This window comes from Acomys russatus, chromosome 8 (genome assembly GCF_903995435.1).
Source record: "Acomys russatus chromosome 8, mAcoRus1.1, whole genome shotgun sequence".
NCBI classification, from domain to species: domain Eukaryota; kingdom Metazoa; phylum Chordata; class Mammalia; order Rodentia; family Muridae; genus Acomys; species Acomys russatus.
In genome coordinates this window covers 29808965-29829604 of record NC_067144.1, presented here as the reverse complement: position 1 = coordinate 29829604, position 20640 = coordinate 29808965, and the positions used below count along the sequence as shown (strand labels likewise).

The 20640-nt window shown below is 38.8% G+C and overlaps 1 protein-coding gene across 2 annotated transcripts in view; it reads left to right on the top strand.

The window, feature by feature from the left end:
• Positions 1 to 20640, top strand: part of Nectin3 (nectin cell adhesion molecule 3) — a 118126-nt gene that overhangs the window by 27181 nt on the left and 70305 nt on the right. For both annotated transcript variants that reach the window (XM_051150012.1, XM_051150011.1), the window contains exons 2-5: positions 9734 to 10075; positions 13974 to 14270; positions 15760 to 15877; positions 18954 to 19105. In XM_051150012.1, the coding sequence (XP_051005969.1) occupies positions 9734 to 10075; positions 13974 to 14270; positions 15760 to 15877; positions 18954 to 19105 (909 nt within the window). The remainder of the gene's footprint in view (positions 1 to 9733; positions 10076 to 13973; positions 14271 to 15759; positions 15878 to 18953; positions 19106 to 20640) is intronic.

Sequence of the window (20640 nt, the reverse complement as noted above, 5' to 3'; positions counted from 1 at the left end):
CTGTTGCTGTGCCAGTATCATGCTGTTTTAATTACTATTGCTTTATAGTACAGTTTGAGTTCAGGTATGGAGATTCCTCCGGAGCACCTTTTATGGTACAAGATTGTTTTAGCTATTCTGGGTTTTTTGTTTTTCCATATGAAGTTCAGAATTGAACTTTCAATGTCTTTAAAAAATTGTGTTGGTATTTTGATAGGGATTGCATTGAATCTGTAGATTGCTTTTGGTAGGATGGCCATTTTTACTATGTTAATTCTCCTGATCCACGAGCAAGGAAGATCATGCCATCTTCTCAGGTCATCTTCAATCTCTTTCTTCAGAGTTTTGAAATTTTTTTCAAACATGTCCTTCACTAGTAGACTTTATTCTTTAGTGATCTTTAGAGTTATTGAATTTGTACATAGACTGAAATAAAACATTTTGGTTTTATAGAACTTTATAAATGTTGACATTGAAAGAACTTAGGACCTGAAATGTATAAGTTGGTTATAGGTGGGAAGTAAATTGAAATATGATGCAAGATAATATTAAAGAAGATAGAATCAAATTTGTGAAAAGCTCCTTTCCTTCTGGAGGCTGAGGCTGAAGAACAAGGGAACTACAGCCTCTTCACACTCATGTGGCACTGCTTGTGCTCCTCGGCGTGTGTTCTCTTCACACTCTCACGTGGCACTGCAGTGTGCTCCTCAGTGTGTCCTCTTCTCACTCTCATGTGGCACTGCAGTGTGCTCCTCAGTGTGTCCTCTTCACACTCATGTGGCACTGCAGTGTGCTCCTCAGTGTGTGTCTTCACACTCTCACGTGGCACTGAAGTGTGCTCCTCAGTGTGTCCTCTTCACACTCATCGTGGCATTGCACTGTGCTCCTTAGTGTGTGTGTTCACACTCTCACGTGGCACTGCAGTGTGCTCCTCAGTGTGTGTCTTCACACTCACGTGGCACTGCAGTGTGCTCCTCAGTGTGTGTCTTCACACTCACGTGGCACTGCAGTGTACTCCTTAGTGTGTCTTCACACTCACGTGGCACTGAAGTGTGCTCCTCAGTGTGTGCCTTTACACTCACGTGGGACTGAAGTGTGCTCCTCAGTGTGTGTCATCACACTCTCACGTGGCACTGAAGTGTGCTCCTCAGTGTGTGTCTTCACACTCTCACGTGGAACTGAAGTGTGCTCCTCAGTGTGTCCCCTTCACACTCTTACGTGGCATTGCACTGTGCTCCTCAGTGTGTGTCTTCACACTCTCACGTGGCAATGTACTCCTCAGTGCTTTTCCAGTTGTTTGTGTTTGAAGAACTGATGCATACTAGTCATGATATTTGGCATTTCATTTTCTCTTCAGCAAGTTTCCAGATGCCTTCTGTGTTCTGGCAACACTAACTACTGACTGAAAGTCAAATACACAAGGAAATGCTACAGTTAGTTTTTTGTGGTTGTAGTGTTTTCATGGAGCAACAGGTTCTCCCCTGTCTGCGATGATGATACATTCAAGTTAGTTCAATAGTGAATAGTACAAAGCTTAACTGTTAAATCATAAACAGATAAAGAGCAGAAATAGTTTAATTTAGCATAGGCTTCCTGCCTGAAGCACGTAGGACAAAGATAGTGTGCTTGGTAGGAAAAAAATGACTTTTCATTATTCCTTAGACTGTTTATATTCTAAACTTCAGGTAATGGTAAATTTTAAATAATTGAGGTATTTCTTAAAAAGCATTTGCATGTTTCAAAGACTCCTTTGTCCTTTAGTTAAATGTAGCTTCACACAAGAAAACAGGAACAGAGTGTGTGTCTTCTTCCCCTGTGGCCTGGCAAGGCAGTCTCTTCAGGGGGAAGTGATCAAAACCTGGAAACAGAGTCCATGTCAGACAGAGCCCCCTATCCCATTACTAGAGGACCCATGGGAAGCCTGAGCTGCTCTTTGGCTACATTTGTGTAGGGGCCTAAGTCCAGTCCATGTATGGTCCTTGATTGGTGCTTAAGTCTCAGCAAGCCCCTCTGGACCATGGTCCGTTAGCTCTGTTGGTCTTCTTGTGTAACTCCTGTTTTCTCCAGTTCCTTTTCTTCTTACCCCCACTTTCCCACAAGACTCCCTACATATCATCCAATGTTTGGCTGTGTGTCTCAGTATCTGTTTCAAAGTACTGCTTGGTGGAGACTCTCAGATGACAACTCTGCTAGGCTCCTGTCTGCAAGTATAGCAGAGTATCATTAATAGTGTCAGGGGTTGGTTCTCTCCCATGGGGTGGGTCTTGGGTTGGGCCAGGTATTGATTGGACAATCCCTCAATCTTTGCTCTATGTGCTCTCTTTATCCCTGCACAACCTTGTAGGCATGGTAAATTTTGCATCAAAGTTTCTATAGGTGTGTTGGTGTTTCCCTCCCTCTTCTAGGAATCTTGTCTAGTTAGGGGGAGTCCTCTTCAGTCCCTATGGCCCACACTACTAGAAGTCTCTGATATCCTCATATCCTCCCAGGAGCCTACCCTGGCTTATGTCTCCAGCTTGTTACAGAGGTTTGTGTTTTTTTCCCCCTCTATAGGCCTTCTGTCCTGTTCCCCCAACCCCCGCTCCCTGCTCTGCAGAGGTCTGAGCTCCAGTCTCGTATCTCTCTGTGCTTCCTTTCCTACCTGTTCCCTCTATTCCACCACTCCCTCTGTCTATTGTATTTCCCCTTCTGGGTGAGATGTAAGCATCCTCCCTTGGCTCCTCCTTGTTCTTGTTACTTACCTTCCTTGGGTCTGTGCATTGTAGTATGTTAATCATGTACATTATGGCTAAAATCCACTTATAAGTGAGTATATACCATGTGTGTCTTTCAGAATCTGGGTTACCTCACTCAGGATGATTTCTAGTTTCATCCTTTTGCCTGCAGATTTCATAATTTCTATGTTTTTAATAGCTGAGTAGTATCCACTGTGTAAATGTACCACAGTTGTTGTTGTTGTTGTTTTTTTAATCCATTCTTTGGTTGAGGCACATCTAAATTGTTTTCAGATCTTTCTATTATGAATAAAGCTGCTATGAACATAGATGAGCCAAGTGCCCTTGTGGTATGGTGGAACATCCACCAGAGGACTCCTACTACTGATAAACACCTTCAGCAAAGTGGCTGGACACAAGATTAATTTAAACAAGCAAACAAACTGGTAGCCCCTTCTGTATACAAATGCCAAGAAATTAGGGAAACAACACTCTTCACAATAGCCACAAATAATATAAAATATCTTGGTGTAACTCTAACCAAGCAAATGAAAGACGTGTATGACAAGAATTTCAAGTCTCTGAAGAAACTAATTGAAAAACGGTATCAGAAGATGGAAAGATCTCCCACACTCATGGATTGGTAGGATTAACATAGTAAAAATGGCCATCTTACCAAAAGCAATTTACAAATTCAGTACAATCCCTACCAAAATACCAACACAATTTTATTCAGTCCTTGAAAGAACAATTTAAACTTCATATGAAAAAACAAAAAACCTAGAACAGCTAAAACAATTCTCTACACTAACTGAGCTTCTGGAGGTGTCTTGATCTCTGGCTTCAGGCTATACTACAGAGTACTAGTAATAAAAACTGTATGGTACTAGCATAGAAATAGACTGGTTGATCAGTAGAATCGAATCAAACAATGGAAAGAAAAAAAAAGACATCTTGATTAAATGATGCTGATCTGAGTATCTACATGTAGAAGATTAAACTGGGAAGAGCCTTGAACTTCTTGGCACAGGAAACAACTTCCTGAACAGAACACAAATCACCTCAGGCTCTAAGATCAACAGTAAATGGGACTTCATGAAACTGAAAAGCAAAGGACACTTGTCAATAGGACAAAATAGCAGTCCCAAGATTGGGAAAAGATCTTCACTAATCCTACATCTGACAGAGAGCTGATATGCAAAATATATAGAGAACTCAAGAAATTAAACACCAACAAACCAAATAACCCAATTAAAAACTGGGGGTGTGGCACTAAGCAGAATTCTTAACAGAGGAATCTCGACTGTCTGAGAAGCACTTAAAGAAATGCTCAATGTCATCAGTCATCTGCGATTCCATCTTATACCAGTGAAAATGGCTAAAACCAAAATCTCAAGTGACAGCACATGCTGGTGAAGATGTGGAGAAAGGGGAGCACTCCTCCACCTCTGGTGGAAGTGCAAACTTTTACAACCACTCTGTAAATCAATCTGGCACTTTCTCAGAAACTTGAATAGACCACTCCTGGATATATACCCAAAAGATGCTTTACCATACTATAAATATTCTTGTAGTAATGGCGACCCATCACGTTCTAGTTCTTGTGGTCCGTGAGCCTGCCAAGTTTATTCTGATACTATCTGTGTTGGTTAGCTTCGGCTGCTGTAACAAACAGGATCACCATATAGATTCAACAGCATAGGTATTCTTTTTCACAGTTGAGAGGCAGGGACGTCCCAAGATAACAAGCGCCAGAACACTGTTGTTTGTGTAAGTTGTCAGATTTATAAACTCATCTATTTTATTTGTGGACTTATTGGATATTAAGTCATAACTTTCCACAGTAAATTTATACAAATTGCATTGATCATAACACATAGTTATGGTTTATATGCTGTGTGTTTTGTTATGTTAGCAACGAGATTATTTCTTTTCTTCTCCTACCCTGATGCTTTGCTTTCTTGATTTTTTTCAGATAATATGTTATTCAGATAGTAACTCTACTTTTTTTTTTTTTAATATTTGTCTTCAGTTTCCTGTTTCTTAACTTATTGCACTGGTTTAAAGTCACAGTTTCTGTTGCACAGTAGCACTGATGGCAGAGTATCCTCAAGGACTTTGCTTTTTTTTTTTATTTTTTATTTCAGTGTGATGATTGCAACTGTTTTGCAAAGTAAGTTATTATTGGGATGCCTTGTTTTCTCAGATTTTAGCTTTTTATTCGACAAAAGGCATGTAGTAAATGTTCCTCTTACTACATTTTTTTGGTATGAAATGAGAGAATTATGTCAGCTTTATTACTTTCTTTGAATAATTCAACTTGGTATCACATTTTTATGTATAAAATATAGAGCTTCATGTAGCTTAAATGTAGAGGTGGTTTTTATGTCATAATGGGTGCATTTATTTAATATAAAAGCAACTTTTTTATTGAAATAATTTTAATGCAATATATTTCCTCTTTTTCAGCTCCTCCCACATCCTTCCCTCTTTTCCACCCACCAAAATTATTCTCTTTCTCTCATTAGGATGCAAACAGGCATCTAAAAGCAAATAATAACAAATACTATAAGATAAAAACAAACCAGAATAGGATGAACCACACAAACCAAAAGAAAAAGACAAAAAGCTCTGGAAACACATACAGACACACTGACACAGGCTTGTACACATAGAAATTCCATAAAATCAGAAAACTGGAAACCATAATACATATGAAAAAAACCTGTAAAGAAAAGTAAAAAATTACAAACTAAAACCAAACAATAACAACAAAACCTGACAAAGCATTAACAAGATAAAGAACCTTTTAAAATGCCATAATAGCTCATTCTTTATTGCTCCTGTACTACTGGTCATGAGACCTGTTATAAGAGTGCTTTTATTACTTGGACTTGAGTTTTGTGCAGGGTGGTAAATATGGATGTCTTTGCATTTTTCTACATGTAGAAATCCAGTTAGACCAGCACAATTTGTTGAAGTTGCTTTTTTCTATTGTATGGCTTTGGCTTCATTGTCAAAAATCAAGTGTCTATAGGTGTGTGGGTTTATTTCTTGGTCTTTGATTCCATTCCATTGATTCACCAGTCTGTTTCTTGGCCAGTACCATGACATTTTTATTACTATTGCTCTTGTGGTATAGTTTGAAGTCAGGGATGGAAATACCTCCCAAAGTTCTATTAGTGTATAGAATTGTTTTAGCTATTCAGTTTTTGTTTGTTTGATTTTTTTCCATATGAAGTTTAGAATTATTCTTTCAAGGTCTGTAAAAAAAATCGTGTTGGTATTTTGATGGGAATTGAATGGCCTCTGTAGAGTTCTCTTGGTAAGATGGCCATTTTTACTATGTTAATCCTACCAGTCTATAAGCATGAGAGATCTTCCCATCATCTGATAACGTCTTCAGTGACTTGAAGTTTTTGTCATACAGGTCTTTCACTTGCTTGGTTAGAATTACATCAAGATATTGTATATTTGTGGCTATTGTGAAGGTGTAGTTTCCTCATTTCTTTCTCAGCCCTTTTGTCATTTGTATGCAGGAGAGCTACTGATCTTTTTTCTTTTTTCTTTTTTGAGTTAATTTTGTATCTGGCCACTTTGTTGAAGGTGTTTATCAGCTATAGGAGTTCTCTGGTAGATTTTTTGGGATCACATACATATTATTATATCACCTGTTTATAGCAATACTTTGACTTCTTCCTTTCTAATTTGTATCCCTTTGATCTCTTTTAGTTGTCTTATTGCTCTAGCTAGGACTTTAAGTACTATATTGAAGAGATACAGAGAGACTGGACAGCCTTCTCTTGTCCTGATCAGTGGGATTGCATTCAGTTTCTCTGGGTTCGTGATGGGGCTCTTTTTTTTCTGAGGTATAGGGGAAGGGGCATGAGGAAAGAGGGGGACAGGGTGGGACCGAAAGCAGAGGAGGGAAAGGGCTATAATTTGAATATAAAGTGAATAAATAAATACAGTTTAAAAGAGGTGCCCCCCGCCCCGTGAGAGATTCTGTTGGAGAAAACTAACTTTTCATTTGTGAGTGGTTACCCATTGCTGATAGCTTCTGGGATATGGATGGAGGCATGTATCTCTTCCCCTCTCAGTATTGGGACCCTACTATGCAGACCCAAACCTAATCAGGCCCTGTGCATGCTGCCACAGTTTTTGTGAGTGCATATGGATTTAGTCCTGCTGTATTCAGAAGGACTTAGTGTTCTCCATCCCCTCTAGCTCTTAGTGTCTTTCCATTTTCTCTTCCTTAAGATTCCCTGAGCCTTAGGGGAAAGGAATTGATGGAGACCTGTTTAGGACTGAGTGAGTGTTCCAAGGTCTCTTACTCTGTACTCTCTGTTTTTACTCTGTGTAGTCTAGTTGTGACTCTGTGTGTTTGTTCCCATCTCTGCAAAAGCAAGCTTCTCTAATGATAGCTGAGCAAGTCTGTGGTGTATAATTCTAGTAGAATATCCTAAGGAGCCATTTTAGTGCTCTGTTCCATTAGCAGAACAGTTGTATATGGTTTTAGCATAAGTCCTTGGCCTAGAGAATGTCAAGTTCTTGGCCATCTGAGCATTGTTTGGGATGGATTCCATCTTATGGAGTGGATCTTAAATGATAATCTGATACTGGTTGGTTAGTTCCACTATTACAGTTGTGCATCTTACAGGCAGGTAATCATTATAGAAGGATTTGTTTAGTTGGGTTGGAATTTACCCTTTTCTTTTGTAGCTTGCAGAGTACCTTGCAGTACCATGAATGTTAGTCCATAGGGGCAAAGGCTCAAAGGTAGGCCCAGCTCTGCTTCTGTGTTCAGTGAGTCACCTTGTAGCTGTCTTCAGCAACGGAGCCTTACAAGCAGTTTGTGGATAGGAACCTTGGCAGTAGCTTGGGTTGTTTGGCCAGCAACTCAGTTAGCTGTAACCCATTCCCAGAACTGGAGGCTTTATTTGATGATGAGTGATTTACAGCTGGGGCTATGTCTCTCCATTATTTAGTGATTCCACTTAGATCACCTTCAATTATGTATATATTTTGGGAAGCCATTAGTAGGGGCCTTTCATGCTACCCACTCTTCCTCCCAAATAATCAACACAGAGACCTATTGGATTGATTCAACAAGCTTTAAGCTCTGTAACTGGGCAGATACTCATCTGTTCTAACCCAGTTATGTTTGTCTGACTATCTCTCGGCTGTGTGCCCTTTTAGCTGCCATCTCAGCCTTGCCTCGGCCTTCTGCTGTAACTCCTCATGCCAAACTCCTAATGGTGCTTCTTTTTCTTCTCCTTCACTCTCTCAAACTGGCAGACCAGGAGCAACGGAAGTCCACCTCTCTCACCCAGCTATAGGCTGAACAGCTTTATTAACCAATCAGAGATAATTGGGGAACAATGTTTATACAACATTGATACAGGAAATTCTTCATAGAAATGATAATGCTCATATCCAGATCTCAGCACGGAAATCAGCGTCTGAATACACAGTGTACAAAAACACCCTCTAACATCATACTTTCAGACCACTCCTCAAATGCCCTTAGTTTTAGCTGGCCTCCCCCTCCGCCTCCCTCCTTCCCCTTTCCCATCTGCTTGTCCTGTTCCTGCCACCCAATACAAAGAAATAGTCATGAGACTTTCATGCGTTTATTCATAATCTTGGGCTTTGTGCCTGACTGTACCCATCTTTGTGCTAAAACACCTTAAAATACTGCGCATCATACATCTTGAGTTATGTCAACATTTAGAATCAGAATTAGTAACAGCCTTCTTTCAGGGCTGTTAAATAGTGTCATAAATGATCAGTACCTTCCTGTGATAACCTTAGTCATCTGTTAGAAGGTACATTTTCCCATCTAATCAATTGTTCCAATAATATATTCCCTCTAAAAAGAGAAATGATATTGTTTCAGATTGTTGCCTAGGACTGAGGAGTGCTCCAAGTGGTGGCACAGCCTGTGAATCCGTGAGATGGGGCTGTGAAGGGGGTCATAAGGTTGTAGGCCAGACTTGTCTACATAGCAAGACCCTTTCAAAACGAAACAGAAAACATTAAAAAAAAAAAAGGGTTTAAATAAAATTTAATGTATTTAAAAGTTACTTTGATTCCTTCTACATATGTATCTTCATTTAAAGTGTTAGACATAAACTTAAGTTTTAAAGCTATTGTTATAATTTATATTTGGGATCTTAGTTTGGCTCCTTAGTTCTTGTGTATCTTTGTCAGGTCACATGTGTGGCGAGCTCTCTAAGGGCAGCCTCTTTGTTTTAAAGTGTTTACTGAGCAGTGTCTTAAAGACGGTGTGATCAGTACTGGCCAACTTCAGAGTGACCCTGATTCTCTATGGCTTCTGGGAAAGAAAGCATGGCAAAGTTTGGTGTCATTTCAGTTTCCACTTGCTCGTGGGACTTTGCTTCACTCAGATGAAAAAATCAATTTTATAATAATAAATATAATAATATTAAATATTTCATCAGTATTTTCTGGAAGGTGGTTTATCATGGAAGATTTTTTAATAGAGAATTTTAATGTGGAAGGATTTCACAAGAAACTACTTTGGTCTTATATTTGACTTGAAAGATCTTAATAAGTTGTTTATTGTTATATGTTTTTTAAACCACCTTAAAACTTGGTGACTTTGAGATAACATCCACTTGTCTTAGGTCCTATGGTTCTGTGGGCAAGGACACCTAGACATGGTTCAGCGGGCCCTGCTTTAGATTGTCCTGATGCTGCAGTCAAGGGGGTGAGCTAGGTCTGAAATCCTGTGTGGACTTCTGAGGGGCAAGGACCTGCTTCCATGCTTGTTCCCAGGGTGGTTCACGTTCTGCTAAGCTCACTGCTGATTGATTGGCAGTCATGTTGGGTCTGACTTGCACCTGAATCTGGATAAAAGCTCTTTTTAGTTTTGTGTTGAGGTTTGTGAGTGAATGGGATGGGGGGGGGGGTCGAATAGGTGTAGGTGTGTAGAGAAAGAGGGAGAGGGAGGATATGTTAGCACAGCGCTTCCATTATCAAAACTCTATTACATGTGTTTTCTGTTTTCCCTGTAGGTGCCTTAGCTGGATCGATTATTGTGGAGCCACATGTCACAGCAGTGTGGGGAAAGAATGTTTCATTGAAGTGTTTAATTGAAGTGAATGAAACTATAACACAGATCTCATGGGAGAAGATACATGGTAAAAGCACACAGACTGTTGCAGTTCATCATCCTCAATATGGATTCTCTGTTCAAGGAGATTATCAGGGAAGAGTTTTGTTCAAAAACTATTCACTTAATGATGCAACGATTACTCTGCATAACATAGGCTTCTCAGATTCCGGAAAGTACATATGCAAAGCTGTTACATTCCCACTTGGAAATGCCCAGTCCTCTACAACTGTGACTGTGTTAGGTAAGTGTGCTTGAATTGGGTTTGACAACTATGATAAATATAATAAAAATGTTTTCAAGAGCATAAAATGAGGATTTCTGTAAATTTTATTTAAATTAAAACCATTTAGATAGACGTTCTCAAATTCTGTCTTAAAGTTGTGTATTTCTTGGAAGCAAAGTCTGTGTGTACTTATCTTTAATGCTGCATAGTTTTTTCATCATAGTTAGCTCTTTAATTCTAATGCCAGGATCACATCCTCATTGTGATAAATGTCTGGCCACCCAAGTGTTCTCTGAGGAAGTATAGGATAGAAGGGATTGAAATGTTTGGAAATGGACCACTGAAAAAGTAGTCTGTTAGTTGATGGGAGGGTATGTTTGAAGTATAAGAAATTTCAAGTCTGGAACATGTGAAAATATCTCAATGAATGAATGGATAATGTGATGTTCCCACTGTAAACGCAAGCTTGTGCTGCTGCCTCAGCTGCTCTTGGGCTTTCACTGTCTAGGTCGTAGTTCATAGGCATGCAGGCTTGCTCTCACTTGCAAGTGTGTTAGGCGCACAGCGTTGGGGCTCCTTTGTGTCTTATTGAATGGTGTTCCCTAGGTACGAGAAGCTGCTCAGGGGTTCAAGGATGCAGATGATGAAAAATGCTTAGTAGAGGGCATCTGAACTGAGCAGCCAAAAGTGTATCAACTAGTTGTAGATGAGCAAGAAAAAAATGTATCATTCAAAATATCATTCAAAATTGACTTGAGCATGTTCTCAAAGAGGAAAGAAAGCTTTAGTGAGCGTGTAGGCTACTTACGCCAACTCTTCAGCTAAGGCATTTGGAACCTTGAAGTATCTCTGGGGAGCATGACTGCATTAGTGCTGGGACAAGACGACAGTAGAGAATCTACCCTTGCACTGAAAGCGGATTCAACCTGAAGAATTAGGAGAAACGTGAAGCTCAAATGAGCTTTATACATATAGAAGGGAAAGATGGTTTCTCAGCCTTTGGGCTAAGACAAGTGAAGCAAGAGGCAAAAATCTAAGTGTAATCTTGTCCAGTGTTGAGTGTCCAATCTCATTTACTTTGTGTTTCAAAGATTTGCCCACTCAGAGTAGTAGGAATTTCAAAGCAAATCGTGCTTGAAGTCGTAGACCCAGTGTATATTACTAAAGTAGGCTGAGCTTGAAAGTCCTGGCCTGGCTAGATTATAGGAGCTTGTCAGAAAGAAAGATATTTTCTGGAAGGAGATATCTTTAAAGTATTTCTACTTTAATTCAAATACAGGTCTGCCGTGTTTGAGTACCATCAGTCTTACCAGCAAGGGCAGTATTCAACACCCTGTAAACAGGACAATAAGAACAAAGTTGTGGCTGGGGATGTGGCTGAGTTGGTAGAGTACCCAGCTACAATGAAGGCTGTTTTGACCCCAGTGCTGCATAAATTTGCCATAGCATGGGGTGGGGGCGGCAGCGGTGGAGCACATTCTAGTAACTCCTCCATTCTGGAGGTGGAGGCAGGCAACAGAAGCTCACAGTCACAGCGTGCTACCAAGTGGCTTTGACACCAGCCTGGGAAACATTGGCTACCTTATAAAATACCCAAATGTATTTATACAGACAAAGGATGTTGGAATTACCAGAGTTTTTTCTTGTGCCATTTGGAGAAATACATCAATCTATAAATTTATGGAAAGAACTAGAAAGAAGAATCATGTAGTATTTGGCATCAAATTGGAGATTATTTCCTAGTATATAAATAGCCAGCCATTTCGAATAAAAAAAAACAAACAAATCACTCAGTTCATTTGAATTACTGTATAAGACGACATTTTAACCCTGAAAAATCTGTGCCAAAGTCAGGGGTTGTCTTATACTGGGTACTTACCTGCAGCTTGCTTCCTCTTCCTTGCTTCATATGTCCAGTGCGTATAGTGGGGGGAGCCACAGTCAATTTCCTGCTCTGTGCTGGCAGGGAGGAACAGGCTGCACATGTTTTCCCGTACTGCGAGGAGGAGAATGTGAGTGTGGATTGGCTCTCCACCAGAACCTGCCTATTCAACTCAGAGGGTTGAGTGTGGAGCACGCCTTAAAGGGGCAGTGTGGGCTGGCACTAGCTGTCTGCTGGCATTTTTATAAAGCCCCTGGCTGGCTGTGCCCTGCCTGGAAATAGACACATGTCCAAATCTGCTGCATAGGGTGTGTGTTAGAGGACGGGTAGTCTTATATGGCGAGTAGATTCCAAATTCATTTTTAGCTGGAAAAGTTGTGGGTTGTCTTATATGCTGGAAAATACAGTAACTTTTTCAAAGGACTGAAGATGTAATTCAGTGACAGCATGTATCTGGCATCCATTGGACCTTGGCTCAGTTGAAGGATCTCAAGACAAACCAAGACAAACCAAACAACACCAAAAACCATACAGAACAGTAGAATGGCAAGCTTGAAACTGTTAAAAATATGTGCTACATATAATTTAAAAGAACCTATTTTTTAAGATTTATGTATGACCATTACATGTCATTAAAAAATTTTTGCTTCACTTTAATATGCACCTGGCAGAAAAAAAGTTTAAAATGAATCCTAGTGTGGTGGTGCATGCCTCAGGGAGTCAGAGGCAGATTGCTGTGAGTTTGAGGCCAGCTTGGTCTACAAAGTGAGTCCAGGAGTCTTGAAAAACAACAACAAAGTTCTAAATGACCCAAACACATATGTGATGTTCTCTGTCTTCACTTATAACCTGAGAAACTTACATTTTAATGATATGTCCTGTCATATATGAAATTAGTAAATAATTGTCTGGTAACATAAGCTGGTGGGATGGATCCATATCTTGAAAATTGCAAAATAACTGGCTCCTTAAGTAAATTTAGGTAAAAATGAAAATAAACATGATAGAAGCAGTTCTAGTATTTGGGACAAACCAGAAAAAGTTGTGTATAATTATATCAATATATAAATATGAATGATGGTTATAGAACTATTTAGGAAAAACAGGGAACAACTCTAGTATATGCCAGTAGTAAATTCTAGTATAAATAAATGATTCTGCCATACAAATAAATTCTACAATAATTAAAACTCCACACGGATCTAAATTATGGCAAAATAGTTGATGTGAATTTACAAATAATAAAGCTAAATAAGTGGCTATTTAGTGGGTGGTTGAATAAAGAAAGCTTGAACAAATAATGTACAACAGTTGTGTCATACACTCTAGGCACAGGTTAAGTAAGGCTGTCTGCTTCGGATTTGCCTTACTGATTTTGATGAGAAGATACTTAAAATTCATTTACCAAGTTAGCGTTGTGGTTCCACATTAAAGCAGATAGGGTGTGACAAGGAGAGACACGAGGAACTTGTGTGCTGCCGCTATTGGTTCAGATGGTGGGGGTTACATAGGTATTTGCTATAGGTGTGTTTGCTACCTGTGTTTCCCTTCTTCCTCTTTGTTTCTCAGTGAGGAAATACATAGAGAAATATTAATAGCCTTTAAAGTAAAATACAGAACAAAAGAACACAGATACACATCAGAAGTAGAGCAAAACTAGTAACTTATTTAAAGGTTATTTGCTTTAAACTTTTTGCTTATGATGAAGTAAAAAACATACATAAGTATAAAAGTCTATTTCAAAAGTAATGGCTTTAATATGACAAAGGATATTATGATCACAGTCATAGAAACTTTTAATTGGGCTATAGTTCATTCATCCCAGAATGTGAAGCTTTATCACGATGGCCATCTTGTGTGATAATTTAAAATTTGGCCTCTTGTTCCAGGAATGCAAGTGATGTTGCCATTACTTAAAAAAGAATACTTCCATGATTTTATTTGTATTTGTCCTAAGATTATGAAATTCTAGATGTGGCTAGAACAAATTGTGAATACTTTCTTAATTGAAGTACAACTTTTTTTTCCTAACAGTTGAACCCACAGTGAGCCTGATAAAAGGGCCAGATTCTTTAATTGATGGGGGAAATGAAACAGTAGCAGCCATTTGTATAGCAGCTACTGGAAAACCAGTCGCACATATTGACTGGGAAGGTGATCTTGGCGAAATGGAATCTACCACAACTTCTTTTCCCAATGAAACAGCAACGATTGTCAGCCAATACAAGCTGTTTCCCACGAGGTTTGCTAGAGGAAGGCGGATCACTTGTGTCGTAAAACATCCAGCCTTAGAAAAGGACATCCGATACTCTTTCATCCTAGACATCCAGTGTAAGTATGCTTCAGCATCCACCTACAACGTAAGCCGCCCACTATATTTTCTTCTGTCCACAGAGGTCCTTTCCAAATTCAGATATTCCTATAGCAGAGTTGCTCAACTTCAATGTGCTTAATTTTGTCATTTTGAGACTTTGAAGTAGCTGGCCTTAAGGAAATTGTGGAAACTTGTACTTCTTACAAGACGAACAACTGCCCTGTCTTTAATTGGCTACTCACTCTGTCCTGGGTCTTACTGTTTTCAATAAGAATCTTTTGCTTAGCCAGGTGGTGGTGGCAGTGCATGTCTTTAATCCCAGTACTGGGAAGGCAGAGGCAGGAGGATCTTTGACAGTTTGAGGCCAGCCTGCTCTACAGACTGAGTTCCAGGACAGCCAGAGCTACACAAAGAAACCCTGTTTCACCATTGCCCCCCACCACCCCAGAAAAAAAAAATTGCCTTTCCAGATACAGTTGAGCTAGCTTGAAAGTCTGTCTTTTTCCAGTACTATTCTAAGCTGATCATACTGAAAATATCACAATTTTTATGTGGTTAAAAGTATTTTAAAGATATCATCTGGGGTAGCAAAACCATACACGAATCAAAGCCTGCAAACTTTGTACCTAAAAATTTGAAGCAGTCTCTCACATGTGTCTTAATATTTTCATGTGTATGTACATTTCACTTTTCATCAGTTTCTGTTTTGATACATTGTGATTTGTTTGTCATTTTAAATTTTTGAGTAAAAAAAAGGTGGTTGCTTATATCTTTTTAGCAAGGGTGCCTAACCCAAGGCAGATTGGAGATATGATTAGCAAGTGTTTAATTTGCTATCAGTTCTGTACCTGAAGCATGACATCATCTACATGGGGCTCTGAGATGGTTTTACTGTGGCTACTTCTTGCGGGAATGCCATGGTACGGTGTTTAGACTATACTGCTCATTAATAAGACAGGCCACGGTCATGCTGTACATGTACCATGGACTCTGGCTACAGTAAGTGCTTTATTACTGTCAAAGCCCTAGCTATTTACAATACTTGCAGATAGTCTCAAAAAGTGTGTGCCACAGCTCTATATGTGCACTGAATATTACTTAGTTTTAATGTATGAATCTTCTCTTAGATAAGCATGCTTTCCAAGTCAGTTTTATAAGGTAATTGGTACTAAAGCTAAGGCGGTATCTACATGCTGTTTCTCATGATTTAACTAAGTAGTATATATTTTTGTTTATGTCTATGATTTATGAAGTATTATATTCAACATCTATGCTAAATGGTTCAAATGGGTGATTTTATTTATTTGGTGTCTGAATTTGTTCATTCATTCATTTTCTTACTTAAGTACTATTTACTGAATATTGTCTTCCCTAGTGATTATGTTGAAAGTAAGGAAAAATAATTTCCATTCTTCCAAAGCTTATCTATTGCATTAATGTTTTTCATTGTATAGTGTATTTACTCATAACAAGAGATATTTGTGTCCTGCATGCATTGATTTACAGATGCTCCTGAAGTTTCAGTAACAGGATATGATGGAAATTGGTTTGTGGGAAGAAGAGGTGTTAACCTCAAGTGTAATGCTGATGCAAATCCTCCGCCCTTCAAGTCCACGTGGAGCAGGTAATACTGAATTAAGCTCACAGTAACCGAGTGTTTAAAAGAGAAATGTATTCTTAAATGTACTAAGGCTGATCTTAATCAGTGCAGTGTGTAATTAATAGCTGAAGAAATTAAACAAATGAGAGGTTTCTCAGTATTTTTCTACCCTTTTGTCTCTTACCATCCTGTCCTGGCATTTCTGTTCCTGCACACTGGCAGCAATGGTCGAGATTTTAGCTTTTTTCCCCCTGTGATTACTGTCATAGGTCTGATGAAAGCTAGCCAGCAGGGAGGAAGATTCCACTTGAGTTTCAGCTCGGTTTCTCTATATCCTATAATTAAGGTGTGTGATACTTTCAGCAGTAGAGTCTTAACTAATTCTGTTAGACAACCAAGAGAAGTAGTAAGAGGTTATATTATCGGGGCTTTGAGGGCCGAGGTGATAAAGGGGCGTCTCATATCTAGCACTAGGGTTTTTGTTTACTAATTGATGGCTTTAGAGACAGCACTAAACAAGACCTACAGAATGACTCTCATCTGTCAATCTTGGTTTTGGCTTACAGTTAAGTTAGTGAATCTCCATATGGCCTTTTCATATGTACATCATTGAGGTTACCCCCTCCCATGTTCCCTCCCTCCCTTCCCTACCCCTACCTTAGACTGTCCATTTGTAGTGGTTATTTTGCCTGCTTTCATATCACCCTTGTTGTGCTGCACTCTTTATGGCACACCCCACTCAATGGGCCTGTCTAACTTCCCTGGCTCCCACAGGTATTCCAAGTTAAACACAGATTTAGATTCAGTGCTAAGGTCTATATATGAAAGAGAACACGATGTGCTTTGTTTCTGTGCCTGGGTTATCTCACTTACAACTTTTCCAGTTCCATTTACTTGCAAATTCAATATCATTTTTCTTCACAGCTGCATAAAATTATATTGTGTCTATCTACATTTTTATTATCCATTGATGAATTAATGAATAAGCTGATTCCATTTCTTAGCTATTGTGAGTAGAGCAGCATTGGACATGGTTGAACAAATATCTCTGTAGTATGGTATAGAGAAAGTCCTTTGGCTATATCCATACCAGTGGTATATCTGGGTGATATGATAGTTCTATTTGTAGCCTTTTGAAGAACTGATTCTCATAGTGGCTGCATTACTTTATACTACTAACACTGACGAAGTGCTCTTCTTTGTCTGTACCCATGGAGACAGTAAAGATCTTAGATCATCTGGATCTGTAATGAAACAATTGTGAAGGGGCCATATGAGTGCTAGGAACCAAGCATAGGTCTTGGTTCAGTAACAAGTACTCTTAACTACCTAGCCATTTCTTCAGCCCTTCATTTGTTTTCTTGATGATAGCCATTCTATTGAGTGAAATCAACTCTCAGAGTAGTTTTCATTTGTATTTCTTTGATGGCTAACAATCTCTAAATTTTAAAGATGTTCATTAGCTGCTGTTATTGTTATTATTGTTGTTGTTGTTGTTATCAAAGAATACTCTGTTTAGATTGTTCGTTTGGTCTCTGTTGCTATGGTGAAACACTCTGACCTAAAGCAACTTAGGGGAAGAAATGATTTATTCCCATTTACAAGTCATAGTCCATCATTGGGAAAAGTTGGGTCAGGAAACAAAGCAGAAATCATGGAGCAATGCTGCTTGTTGGCTCTGCAACAAGTCCGAACTTAGCTAGCTTTCGTGTACAGCCCAGTTCCATCTACCTAGGGATGTTGATGCCCACAGTAGGCTGTACCTTCCTTTATTAAGTAATAGTGAAACATTTCCCCTACCATGCCTATAATCCAGTCTGATCTGGGAAACCCTTCGGTTAAGATTCCCTTCTCATGTGACTCAGAGCTCTAACAGACTGACACTTAAGCAAACTAGGTCTTAGCTCTATAGCCTGTTTTTAAGATTAGATTCTTTTCTTTGTGTGTGTGTGTGTGTGTGTGTGTGTGTGTTGTTTTTTTTTTTTTTTTTTTTTTTCATTTTCTTGTGTGTGTATTCTGTAGAATACAAAGATTTGTCTTAAATTGTATGGGCTTTCCTTTGTTGCACACAAGCTATTTATTTTCATGAAGTCCAGTTTGTTGGTTGTTGGTTTTGTTTTCTGAGTGACACAAGTCCTGTTTAAAAAACATTTTCTTGTAGCACATTGCCCTGCTGGTCCTGTAACAGTTTCAGAGTCTGTGGTTATGCATTGAGTTATTCTATCCATCTAGAGTTGATTTTTATGCCAGGATAGATCTAGAGATGTAGTTTCCCTCTACAGTTAATGATGTTGAATGCAGAGCTTCATAGCTGCTCAAGGTCCTGAGGCAAAGTGAAGGTTGAGGACTCAACCCTAAATAGGACATTTGTACCACTCCACCAAAAGCTCAGGGAGTATTGTGAAGAGTGAGTGGGAAATAAAAGCAGGAAGATGAGAAGAGCTGTGAAGTGCTCTCTTCTGTGCCCGACACAATCAATGCGTCATGATCTTACAGTAGCTGTGGCGGCCATACAAGACTCAACCTATCACCAGTCAATCATGTATCAAGAAGGGACTTACAGGACCCATCCCTGCTCACTCCTAAATCCTCAGGGAAAGGGGAGAGAGAGACCTTGTTTTCAGCTAGGTACTCTTGGATGAGCCCACTAGACTACAGTGAATAGTTCCAAATTCATGCACACCAACAATTTTGGTTAAAGTCACAGTATCACAAAATGACGTGAATAAGGAAAGCAACTGTTGAGGTGTGGGGGTGGGCAGAAGGGGTTTGGAGCTTCAAAGATGGTGGAGGTTGACAATTATCAGGATGCAGTGCCTGTGTAATGATGAAATTATTGGGATAAATTTAATAAACACTATTAAAATTTTCCTTCTCATTATACTGACCTATCTAACATACCTGGATTAATTTTCCTAAGAAGTGGGTGTATTTAATGGGCTTGGGTAGTTCATCTTTATTGAAATGAAAATTACATGCTCTCAAAACTAACTATATTCAAAAGATAAGGAGTTTTACTGGTATCTTAAAAAATAAGTTTCAATAATTATGTTGCTATTTGAAGCTATTTAAAGTAATGTTGTACTTTTTAAACATCTAGACTGGATGGACAATGGCCCGATGGCCTGTTGGCTTCAGACAGCACTCTTCATTTTGTCCACCCGCTGACTTTCAATTATTCTGGCGTTTATGTCTGTAAAGTGACAAATTCCCTTGGTCAAAGAAGTGATCAAAAGGTCATCTACATTTCAGGTAAGCTACTGCCTTTTTCCAAGAGGAGTGAAAGTGGTCATATAATAATTGTAGTCTGGCATTGTGCTGTAATTTATACCTGGAACACTTTAGGTTCAATTATAGGACGTGTTTAAAATAACATAAAAGTGATATAATAAAGTAACAGCATTTAAACTATATATATAAAGTGGCAGTTCTTTGGGGGAAATGTCAAAATGTGTATGCAACAAGGTCTGCATTTCTTTGGTAGCATGCTTTTTAAAATTTTGTGTTTAAATAATGAAGTGTTTTGTTTTTGTTTTTTCCTTTATTTGCTGCTCTGCATGTAACTGTCTGATAAGTAAAATGGGATATTAACTTTGTTAATTTGGCTTTGGGAATAACATTGTTTGGCACTGGATAAGGGACTGCCATTTTAGGTTAATGAGGGGTGAAGTGAGAATGCGACAGTAAGGGTAGCACATAGGAAGTAAATTTTGATATTTTAAAAAAATTTTTAAGCCCTGAAAATGTTGATTTTTGTTTTTCATATCCTGTTCATTTCACTAAGAAAGTTAATTTGGTTTAGTATATATTTAAGCATTCACAAAGTATAAGAACAAAATCCATGTTTTTATTAATAGCTATAATTACTCATGAGATACTAATATAGGAAAAATACATTAAAATATTTGAATGATTCTTAATGTTCAGAAGTATATTGGAATGTTCATCTCTAGCTCATGGTAAATGAGGATGAGAAAAAGGACCCTGAAATTAAGGTTTGTATTATGGGTTAGATAGTTACAGCACTCAGTCTCTTCAAGTGTAAGAATAATTATGGATTTTAGAAAGTATTATACTTGTGTTTTCAGTGCTGCATGGTCCTGTGTTTGCCCCCAATGTCACTGCAACCTAGTGACATGCTATTGCAGATGCTCATCTGTCTTCAAGACAAGCAGTGGATTAGGGCCTGGGGCACAGCAAAGGCTCCTGTTTTCTGTATGATAGTTGCAAGGAACATAAAGCCATGAACATCCACATACAGCTCCTTAGCAACAGCGTTTAGGTGGGAAGTTGATTAGTATGAGAGTCGCTTTTTTCCCTTAAAAGACAAGCCACAGGCAGTGTATATTTAAATTATATTAAAAACTTGAATTTTAGTTTCCTGGAGAGTATTCACCTTTTGTTCTTTTTACACAGCTTCCTGTGGAGTATTTGATCTTAGCTCCAAATGTTATTGTGTCATCTTTACATATTCAGGTTCAAGTTGGTCTCTTACATATGTGTACTGATACATCTGTGATAGCCAAGCTTTATACTGTGTGAGTTCTAGAGTTATGTTATCTTTTGAAGAATTCTCAGCCTTTGTTTGCAGTTGCCTATTTAGGATCATTAATTATATGTAGAAATTGAGTAGACATTTACAACTCACCCTGTTCAAAATCAGGGTCGGTTCTGACTTGGCTCATGCTTCTAGATCCAAACCTGTTTCTCTGTCAGTTTTTCCTTTCAGTTGCTTGTGTGTTCTGTCATGAACATTCACTCAAGATACAGTCCTTTTATCGAGCTCC